The sequence below is a fragment of the Ahaetulla prasina genome, chromosome 6, assembly GCF_028640845.1.
Source record: "Ahaetulla prasina isolate Xishuangbanna chromosome 6, ASM2864084v1, whole genome shotgun sequence".
In the NCBI taxonomy this organism is placed as follows: domain Eukaryota; kingdom Metazoa; phylum Chordata; class Lepidosauria; order Squamata; family Colubridae; genus Ahaetulla; species Ahaetulla prasina.
In genome coordinates this window covers 66,919,114-66,930,500 of record NC_080544.1, presented here as the reverse complement: position 1 = coordinate 66,930,500, position 11,387 = coordinate 66,919,114, and the positions used below count along the sequence as shown (strand labels likewise).

At 44.6% G+C, this 11,387-nt stretch overlaps 1 protein-coding gene across 3 annotated transcripts in view; it reads left to right on the top strand.

Annotated features, from left to right (window-relative positions):
• The first annotated feature begins 4,914 nt into the window (after positions 1-4,914).
• PFKL (phosphofructokinase, liver type) overlaps positions 4,915-11,387 on the top strand; it is a 50,732-nt gene continuing 44,259 nt past the window's right edge. The window contains exon 1 of one of the 3 annotated variants that reach the window (XM_058188158.1): positions 4,915-5,161. In XM_058188158.1, coding sequence (XP_058044141.1) covers positions 5,056-5,161 — 106 coding nt within the window. In that variant the 5' untranslated portion in view covers positions 4,915-5,055. The remainder of the gene's footprint in view (positions 5,162-11,387) is intronic. The other 2 variants (XM_058188157.1, XM_058188156.1) reach the window with 2 other exon arrangements.

Genomic DNA, 11,387 nt, shown 5'->3' with positions numbered 1-11,387 from the left:
TTTAAAGGTACAAACATGAATACATAACACTCCTCCCCTCCCAGAAAACACTTTGCCTCTATTTACATATTTATTTACATGTTATTTTTCGACGTAGTCACGCAAATAACCTGGGCGTCTCCTAGTTCTTTCTGACCTGCGCGGTTCAGTTCTGGGTGGTGTTTTGAGCTGGTCGGAGGGGCTGTTTTCTCCTCCCAGCTCTTTCTCTGGGCCAACGGGCTCCGGATTATTGGCCGACTTTTTCTTGGCCATCCGCCTTGGATTAATTTTGAATTTTCCTGCTGCTTCCTCGGGGACCTGATGGCGTCGCTGGAACTCTGGGACCTCAGCTAAGTCTTGCGCCTCCCCCGGGTCATTGTCAGCTGTGGATTCAAAGTGGTATTGGTCATGATCTGTTTCTTTTGGTTCGGTTTGGTCAGTTATTCGTTTCCTTAACTGATCTATGTGGCGCCGCCACACTCGGTTGTCTGGTAGCTCTACCACGTACGATTTTGGGCCGGTTATCTTTATTATTTGTCCTGCGAACCAACTAGGGCCGTCCCCATAGTTTCGGGCCCACACCCGGTCGCCTATGCTCATTTCCCTTGTCTTTTCTAGTTCCCCCTTGTAACCCTCGGGTGTGTAATGGGGGTTCAAGCGGTCAAGTGGGCACCGGAGTTTCCGTCCCATTAGCAATTCGGCTGGGCTTTTCCCGGTGGCCGTGCTTGGGGTTCTGTGCTGGACGGCTAGGAAAAAGTCTATTTTTGTTTGCCAGTCACCTGGCTTGAGCCTGGACAATGCCTCCTTAGCGCTCCGGACGGAACGCTCTGCAAGGCCATTCGACGCAGGGTGGAAAGGCGCAGAGAGGGCATGTCGGATGCCTTCCTCTGCCAGGTATTCTTCAAACTGGGCTGCCGTGAATTGGGGCCCATTGTCGGACACCAGAGTGTCCGGCAACCCGTGAGTTGCGAATAGGTGGCGCAGGGTTGCGATTACTGCTTCGGCCGTAGTGGACTTCATGAGTATGATCTCCAACCATTTGGAAAATGCATCAACAACCACTAGGAACGTTTGGCCGTGGAAAGGGCCAGCAAAATCAATGTGGATTCTTGACCAGGGGCCCTGGGGCTTTTCCCATTCTCTGACTGGGGCCGTTGGGGGTAGAGGTCTGGACTCTTGGCAAGCTTGGCATTTCCCTACCCTCTCAGCAATCTCTGCGTCCATGAGTGGCCACCATACATAGCTTCTAGCTAACCCCTTCATCCTTACGATCCCTGGGTGACCCTCGTGGAGGAGGTCCAATACCTTTCCCCTTAATTTATCAGGAATTATTACACGATCACCCCATAACAGGCACCCCCCTTGAGCCGAGAGCTCATCTCGTTTTTTAACAAATTCTTTGAACCGTTCGCCCGGCGCAGCGGGCCACCCTCTCTGTACCCAACCGAGTACAGTCCTTAACACAATGTCCCGGTATGATGCCCGAGCCACTTCCTTAGATGTGACTGGGCCAGAGTCCAAAGAGTCAATAAGTAGGATGGGCGTCCCCGGAGTGGGGTCTTCGGTCGCCCCTGGTAGTGGGCATCGGCTTAACGCGTCTGCATGCCCCACTTCTTTTCCTGGTCGATGCTGCAGCTTGTACGAGTAAGCGGCTAAGAATATAGTCCATCGGGTCAAGCGTGGCGAAAGTGCCACAGGCGTTGGGCGGTCGCCAGCCAGTATCCCTAGTAGCGGTCTGTGGTCAGTCACGATTTCAAAATTCCGCCCAAAGACATACTCGTGGAATTTTTTGACCCCTGACACAATGGCTAGTGCTTCTTTGTCTAATTGGCTGTAGTTCCTCTCTGGGGAGGACATCGTTCTAGAGTAGAACGCTATAGGGGCTTCTGTGCCGTTTGGAAGTCTATGGCTGAGTACAGCCCCCACCCCATAAGGGGAGGCATCGCAAACCAGCACTAGGGGTAATGAGTCGTGATATTGGATGAGCAGGCTATCACTTGAGAGCAGGTTCTTTACTGCTTCAAAAGCCCTATTTTCTGACTTTCCCCAAGACCAAACAGTATTTTTTCCTAAGAGCCTATGCAGCGGTTCCGCAACGGTTGCTTTGTTCTTTAAAAGACCGCGTAAAATTAACCAATCCCAGGAATGCCTGCAGCTCTGCTTTGTTTTTGGGCGCTGGAGCCTTCCTAATTGCCTTAACCTTGCTCTCAGTAGGGTGAATTCCTTTCTTGTCTATCCGGTAGCCCAAGAAATCGACGGATTCGACCCCTATCTGGCATTTGTTTGCCTTGACTTTTAATCCGGCTGTCCGGAAAATGCCCAAAACCTTTCTTAACCGCTCCCCCAATTCCTCTATGTTTTCCCCTGAAATTAGGACATCATCGAAGTAGGGAACTACCCCTGGGAGCCCCTGCAGTAGTCGTTCCATCAGGTTTTGGAACAGCCCTGGTGCCACACTGACCCCAAATTGCAATCGGGTGCACTTGAAGGCCCCCCTGTGCGTCACAATCGTTTGGGCTTCGGCTGTGCGGGCGTCTACTGGCAGTTGTTGGTAGGCTTGGGCCAAGTCTAACTTTGCAAAGACTTGCCCTTGCCCCAAAGAGTGCAATAAGTGTTGCACCACGGGAACCGGGTAAGCGCTTTTCTGTAAGGCTTTGTTAAGCGTCGCCTTGTAGTCAGCGCAAATTCTAATTGACCCGTCCGGTTTTATGGGGGTGACGATTGGCGTCTCCCACTTTGCGTGATCGACTGGCACCAAAATCCCCTGATTAATGAGCTTATCCAGCTCCTTATCGATTTTTGGTTTTAGGGCAAAGGGAACTCTCCTCGCCTTAAGCCTAATGGGGCTACCTGGGGTCTAAGTTGAAGGAAATAGGGGTCCCTTGTACTTGCCCAGGCAGTCCTTGAAGACATCTTCGAACTCGTTAAAGAGAATGTCTTTCAGGTTACAGTCACTTCTGTAGATGCCAGTCACTCCCATGCCCAGGGCACGAAACCAGTCTAGTCCCAACAGACTGGGCAGAGTTCCTTCGACGATCGTGATGGGCAGGGTCTTTTTGTGTGGGCCGTACTCGACTCGGACGGAGGTGGTCCTCGAACAGGGATGCGATTCCCTGGTAGTCGTGGACTCGTAGTCGTTGTGCTTGCAGGTGGCGCTCGACGGACGGCAACGACTTCGCCAAAGTGTCCCAGGACATGATGGTGATCGCTGATCCCGTGTCTACTTCAAGCCGGCACCGCACTCCCTCTATTTTTGGCCTGGTGAAGATCTTCTTCTCCACTTTGGTCGAGGCGCGGCCTATGACCACAGTTGTTTGGTTGGAATCGCGCCTTTTTGTTTGAGCCAATCGCGGGTCGCCTTGCCGATTCCGCTCTGATTGGCCGATTTGAATTTTCGGCGGAAGGTTGGGCCGCTCGACAAACTTGAGCTAGGTGCCCTTTCTTCCCACACCGACATGTCGCGTCTTTAAATTTGCAGCGTTGGCGCTGGTGTTGACCCCGCAGCTTCCGCATTCGTCTCGGTCCCCTTTGTCGCGTTTCTCGGTGCGGCAGACCCTTCCTCATCTTCACCGCCGGATTCGGTCTGAACCTCCTCCTGGTGCACCGGAGTTGCCTTTGCGCCGCCTTTGTGGGACCGGCTTCTGCAGTGTCTCTGCCGCTTGGGTGGACATTTCATGTGCTCTGGCTTCGCCCAGAGCGTTGGCCAGCGTTAGGTTGCTCTTTGCTAGCAGCCGCCGCAAACGGATGTCTTTGACCTCGGATGAGTTGCTCGAGGAGCACCTCGTCTAGGTCACGGTATCCGCAGTCCTTGGACGCTTCTTAGGGCGGCCATGTAGTCACCGATGGATTCGCCTCCATCTGCCTTCGCCTCCGAATTCAAACCGCCGCACGTATTTGGACGGCGTTGGTGCGAAATGGTTTTTAGCAAAGTCTGCAGAGTTGGCCACGACACCGACTGCAACGGCGTTGGCTCTGCCAGGGCTTCCGCGATGTCGATGACCTCCGGACCACAGTGGCTTAGGAAATAAGCCCTCTTTCGGTTATCTGGAACTCCGTGCAGTTCGTTGGCTTCTAGAAAGCTTTCGAAACGGGTCATATACGTTCCCCATTTCTCCTTAGCCGGGTCAAACGGTGCGGGCGGAGTGTAACTGGCCATCTCCGCTTTTCTGCCCTGGGTTTGCTGGGTTCGGGTCTATCGTGCTTCAGCTCGGTTCTGGTTCTCCTTAGCCTCGAGATCCCACCTTCGTCGCCAATGTTAAGTTCTGGAAGTAACGAGGCTGGAGACCAGGGTAGTGACAACAGCTCTTTAATATAGGGTGAACCCAGCAACAGGCTGGGGGAAAAACCTCTCCTTTTATACAGTTCTGCTGGAGGCTTCGTCCAATCAGCAACGTGCTGATTTCCCGCTCAAATATTTAAAGGTACAAACATGAATACATAACACCTATCAACCTTGATCACAGTAAACCAGGGGTCTCCAACCTTGGCAACTTTAAGACTTGTGGACTTCAACTCCCAGAATTGGGAGTTGAAGTCCACAAGTCTTAAAGTTGCCAAGGTTGGAGACCCCTGCAATAAGCAACCCTGGCACAACAAACAGCAAACTCACAGACTTGTGTATATGATGTGAGTGGATCAGAGTAGGAAAAGAAATGTATTGGGCAATGTTAAGAAGAGAAGTGGAAAGCAACTTAGAGGGGAGTACAATATCAAGCATTTGAGGGCCATCCTTGGAAAAATTTGAGATTCCATGTCTTCTCCATCGCACTTAAATTAATTTAGGGAGCAAATCCCAGTAGGAGCCTGATCACTACCATCAACCAATTTCATCACTTGCAGCTCATGACAAAACAACACCTGGTGCAGACAGATTGATAGTGATAACGTTTCCACCACAGCGCCTGCGCTGGCCAGGTAGCCCCTCCCCCGGGACGAAGTCATCGGCCAAGACCAGCCGAGAGGCGGAGCTTCTCGAAGCCGCGATTCCTGGATCGCTGTTGCTGCTCGTGATTTACCTTTAGATTTTTATTTTTATTTTTTTATTTATTTTTTGCACCCCGGATAAGGCTTGGAAAAATGGCGGGAACCGATCTAAGCTCAACGGGGCTGGACCTAGAGAAGCTACGCATGGCGGGCGCCGGTGTAGCGTTGGCTGTGCTCACCAGCGGCGGCGATGCACAAGGTCAGTCGCCCCGGTCCCCTTCAGTCGAGCCGGCTCAAAAAACGCCAACTGGGGTTATGGGTGTGTGCGCGAGAGAGAGAGTCACGTGCTGCCAGAAGCAACGTGCAAATGAGCGCGGTTAGCAATGAACACAGCTTGCTAACTAGGCTTAAGCAGTAGAGCCTCTGCCCTATGGAGGTTAAGAGTCGAAAACCCTAAGCAAAAATCGCCCGTGAGGGCCTGTTGCAGAAATCTCCTTCACCAGGGAGTTCCTGCTCCGCCTCCCTTTCCAAAGCCTGGTTTTACTGGGCGCCCGCATAAGGGCGCCCCGGAGGTTGGCGGAGGCATCTGCCCTCCTCGTGGGGAAGGCGGAGGTTAGCGGTGCCTCGTTGAGACCTAGAGGGCTAAGAGATTCCCCTTTGGACTACTAGCCTTTGCGGCCACAGCGTTCTGGAATCTGTGACGACCGTGCTTGTTTGACGCAAGCAGCCTCTGCACATTCGCAGAAGGGAATTTCCTCCATGATGAGCTAATGAAATTTCCCTGTCCCGCTGTTCACATTTTTTAAGGCTTCCAAAACTGGACTGCCAAAAAAAAATATTAAGCGATTTAAACTAGGCGATAGAGAGCAAAAAAAAAAAAAAGATGCGAATGACTCCTTTTTTTGTCATTAGTCTTCATCCGGAATTTTGCAACCCCAGATATCGCTGCGTTGCGTTTTCATCAAAGCATCGATCCGTTAAATTTCTGTCATTCGTCATCTCCCCAATGCCTGCTTCATAATGCAGCCCTAACACAGTAGGGCAGCAAAGAATGTTCATGCAGGGTACCTTGAACATGAAATACAAATTGTATCATTTACTTCTATTTAGGAATAGGATTTTAACGAATAATCAGTAAAGCCATTGGGAGGGGGGATCCAGAACTGAAAATGGCTTATTGTATAGAGATGTGTTTGGCTAATTTGTGAAATACAAATATTGTGGGGTCTTTGGTGTTCCCTGAGCTTGGTTGTTTTCTTGCAACCATTTCATTACCACCTAGACAACAACAAACTCTTAATCCAATGAGTTTTTCTTGAAGCAGGCCTCCTCACTAAACAACTGGGATATGTCAATGGAAAAGTTTTCATTTCCCATTAACTGCATTTGATCTATCATGATTTAGGGGGCCTAGATGAGAACTATTCCTGCCTGAATATCTTTAAAAGTTTGTGAGATGGTTAACTTGTTAAAGCTAGTTATATGCACACTAAAGCTGGATTTATAGTTCATTAGCTATATTGACTAATGATTTTTTCCCTCATAAATATATTAGGGTCATTTATGTTTGATATATATTGTATATACAGAAATTGATTAGACAAGCAACTATTGTTTCTAGATCAATACCCTTAGTCCTTTAAGGGATAGAATGCCATAGATAGAATCTATGTTGAATATATAGTGAAGAATATGTGTGACGTTGTATGCTGTAATGTCCTTGACAAAAAAGGAAGTATAAATTCAGAAAGTATTATTGACTTTTTGCTCGCTGTCATTAAAATACTGTACTTATTATGACAAAAACTCATGCAGGCCAAGGAAAATTGAAAATAAGCCTGCATACTCAGTTGAAATACTGGTTATTCGTTGGATTAATTAATGATGCTTAATAATAAGATGTTTCATTATAAAATTTTAATTCAAAACTTTTTGTGTATGTTAAAAATAATCAAACCCTCTTTATATGTTTCCAGTTTTATATTTTCAATCATATCAGTGCTACTATAGTTTAAATCAACAATGTAACATAGAGAGTTGAAAGAAGTATAATCTACAGTAATGACATAATCAGTTTAGTTGTAACAAACTATCATTCCTGGATCTTGTCTTTTTCTCAGATGAGTCTTAGAAAAATGAAATTTGATGGGTGTGCATAATGTATGTGTGTGTTTTATTCTACAACAGCTGTCGCCTTACATAACCTTTACTTTGTTTTTGTTTTCTACAATGTAATGTTTCTTCTCAGTTATAATGAAACAATCTGTCAAATGTAAAATGAATAGTTACAACAGATTTTGCCTACAAAGTAATTCCTATGAATTATAGCAGCTTAATATATATTTTTTTATTCTTTCAGGATAAGAAGCCAAACTTTTATATAGCACAGGCTTTTAAAACCTCAGTTTTGTAGGTTAACTGAGTAAGAGGTGTTTTTTGAAGCTAAATGTCTGTAATTCATATTACTTTAATAAAGATGATAGAGAGAGAGAGAGAGAGAGAGAGAGAGAGAGAGAGAGATAGATAGATAGATAGATAGATAGATAGATAGATAGATAGATAGATAGAAACTAATAAAGTTTCTATTTTCAACATTTATGTAATTATGCTACTGATACAATTCACATCAATTAGCTGGGTGCTTTAGGAGAATTTTGTCCATTTTATCCAAAAAGCACTAAACAGAATAAAATCAAAGTTTTATCAACATCGTAAATAAAACATATTATTTTAAAATCAGGGAACAAACTTCTAAGATTTTTCTCATAGGGAGGGGAAGAAATTGAGAAGAATCCAGCTGAACCATTTTCTTTAGTAATTGTTGCCTCCCTTCGGACCTCTTTCTTCAAAGCTCCTTTCTACGTGGTACTGTAGTAGGTAGAAAAGGGGCCTGAGGTAGGGAAAATCTTTGAAATATCAATTTCCTCCTTTTACCAGGGGAATATATGCTATGTTTCCAGAAGTTAGGACAATCAGAATTGCCGCTAGATTATGTTCCCTTTTTTTCCCTTTCCTTTTGTATGACATGCCTCCTAATCTCTGTTGTTGACATTTTTTCCATATTACATGGAAATGTTCTAGTGTTAAGAACAACCAACTATGGAGCTGGAAACAGCAGCCTATTTCAGATGAAGTCTCCTAACACAAACCAGTCAAGGACAGAATTGTAACCATAGGTTGCACTAGTTTTTATATATATATATATATTTTCTGAGGTTTTCGCGGGTGTTTGTATGTAGGTCTTTGGTTATTCGGGTTTTCTCCCGCGTAAAATTGGAAGTGTCTTGGTGACATTTCGATGAAGTCTCATTCGTCATCTTCAGGCTTCAGCTTCGTGCTTCTGGGAGCAATGTGTGATTGCAGCTGTTTCTTCCTTTTTAACTGCTAGTGGGGGTTTGAACTGATTGGGTGGGAGCTTGGCTGTGCTCTGATTGGATGGGGTTTTTTTTGTGCTCTGATTGGATGGGGGGGTGTCCTGTGTTGGTGGGGGCTTGGTTGTGCTCAGATTAGTCTGAGTTGCAGGGGGATTTGAGCTGGTGAGCTGCATTGCTGTTGTTTGGCTTCGTGTTTGTGGTCGTGCTACATCTTCATAGTGGGTGTCTGTCTGCTGTATGTATGGATTGGAGGGGTTTGAAATGGCTAATGTTGCAGCTGCGGTCTGGCTTCTGGTCCTTGGTCGTGCTTCCTGATCAGTGTGGGTTTGGGTCTGCTTTCTGGATGGATGTGTGGTGGTGACATCCTGTGTGGACCTCGTGAGTGTGGGTCTGGTGTCATTCCTCGTGTTAGGGACTCGTTTGTCAATAAGGGCAGGTTTCCAAATGGCTGGTAGGCAGGAGGTATCATCTCGTTTGTTCATGCTGTGTGGGCGTTTTTCTATCTCGATGGCTTCTCTGATTATTCTGTTGTTAAAGTGTTCAGTTTTGGCGATAGTTCTGGTCTTTTTAAAGTCAATATCGTGTCCTGTGGCTTTAAGGTGTTGGACCAGGGAAGAAGTTGGTTCCTCTTTTTTGACTGAGTTCTTGTGTTCTTCAATGCGTGCACTTATTCTTCTGTTGGTTTGTCTGATGTATGTGGTGGGGCAGGCAGTGCATGGGATTTCATATACTCCTTGATTTTCTAACTCAATTTTGTCTTTGGGGTTTCTTAGGATGGTGGATATTTTTTGGTTTGTGCAGAATGCTGTCTTGATTTTATGTTTGTGGAGGATCTTGCTGATTCTGTCTGTGGTGCCTTTTATATACACAGGACACACCCCCAGCCAATCAGAGCACAAAAAAAACCCCATCCAATCAGAGCACAGCCAAGCTCCACCCAATCAGTTCAAACCCCCACTAGCAGTTAAAAAGGAAGAAACAGCTGCAATCACACATTGCTCCCAGAAGCACGAAGCTGAAGCCTGAAGATGACGAATGAGACTTCGTCAAAACGTTGCCAAGACACTTCCAATTTTACGTGGGAGAAAACCCGAATAACCAAAGACCTACATATATATATATATATTTGAATTTATATCCCGCCCTTCTCCGAAGACTCAGGGCGGCTTACACTATGTTAAGCAATAGTCTTCATCCGTTTGTATATTATGTACAAAGTCAACTTTATTGCCCCCAACAATCTGGGTCCTCATTTTACCTACCTTATAAAGGATGGAAGGCTGAGTCAACCTTGGGCCTGGTGGGACTTGAACTTGCAGTAATTGCAAGCAGCTGTGTTAATAACAGACAGACTTAGTCTGCTGAGCCACCAGAGGCCCCATGGTATAAAATATATGTTGCCCTTTCAAACAATGGGTGTTTTGACTGTGAATTATATCAGCAATTCTGTCTATTCCAATGGGGTTTGCAGCATATTTTTGAGGAGATAAGAAAGTGGCAAGTATCTTCCAAATCATCTTCTATTCCCATTTTCTAATTTCATTGTTTGGTTATTTTATATATTCATTTTATATAAAATAATTTGTACAGAAGACGACTTTGGGTAAGTTTATTAAGCAGCAGACCTGACTGCGTTTTAAATCAAACACAATGTTACATAGAACAAAAACAGCTTACTTTAAATGGGCAAATAATAGACTTTCCTAATTCTCTTAGTGGGAGGTCCACAATTGGTTGGCCGCTTTAGTTCTGTCTACCCACCAACAAACCTGATATTTATTTTGTGACATACATGGGGGTTTCTGAATCAGATAGGGGCATTATGTGCAGCTCCTTAAAACCTAGAATGCCACTCGAGAGCTTCTCTAGAGATTGTTATTGGTTTATAATTTGCAATGTAACAAAAGGGGAAAGTATTAAGTCTTGGGAGTAATCATTAACTGTGATTTAAATAAAATTTTAATTTAATCTTTTCATCTCGGTCTCTTCTGCTTCTTTGCTCTGATTATGCTCTTTTTCCTGACACAGCAGTCAAAGATCAAATATGATCTTTGCCTTGTAAAAAACTGTATACCCTTATCTTCAATTCAGTATTGAATAAAAGGAAGTAATGTTTCAGTTATTGTGACCCCAGTACCAGTAGTAAGAACTACCTTCATTAGAAAGAAATGTGAGTCCTGCAGCAATCAAAATTACATAAATGGACTCCTAGTCACCATATCTGACTGGAACATTGCTGGTTTCAGAAAGTTGTTAGATTTTGATCCTAGAGCCAAGTGTGTCACTCCATCTAAAACAGGCTATTTATTCAGTCTTGCCTGCAATGATTCATCTGCCTGAGTTGAGTTACAAATTATTTATCCACATCTAAGCCTTCACTGTGTCCTGAAAATTGTTCAAGTTTTCTATTACCTTCTTGACAGTGGAAGAGAAAAAGGGCTGGGTATAATCAGGAAAGTTGTGAGATTTGATTTAATTCCCTTATGGTCAAGTAAAGGACAAAATGAAGATTTTTGTTCTAATGGTCAGCTGCACTATCGATGTCATATAGCCAAACAATTTCAGAACCAATGCAGAAATGCAGATATAGCAGAATGTGAAACTCGCAAACTATCCATAAAAAACCAGAAGCAGCAAGTAGGCAGTTGTAAGCAAAACAAGCAGCAGAGCAGAGTTCATAAGAGTTCAGAGTTAATTTTCAATATCTCTGTAAAGGTCTGATCACACAATTTTTTGAAGGAGTCTTGAATGAGATAAAATAAATGATTAAACTAATTCCTATATAAAAATAAAGGCTACATTGGATTCATTTATTTTATGATTGGAGTTTAGGGAATTCTGTAAATTACATTTACATTAATTGTTATTTTGGTTCTGTGACTAATGCTGAAATCATTTATGCCTAATTTATAGTAGCTAGTATGTGATCTTTTTGGCCTGGGCCAATAAGTGTTTTCTTTTTTCTTTTTTTTCAGTTGGCTTTGGAGATTCATGCAGAGAATAAGAAAAGTTTGTTGGCCAAAAGAAACAAAAAATATGTTGATTCACATTCAAAACTTTGATAAATTTTTTAGAGCAGTGGTAGTCAACCTAGTCTCTACCGCCCATTAG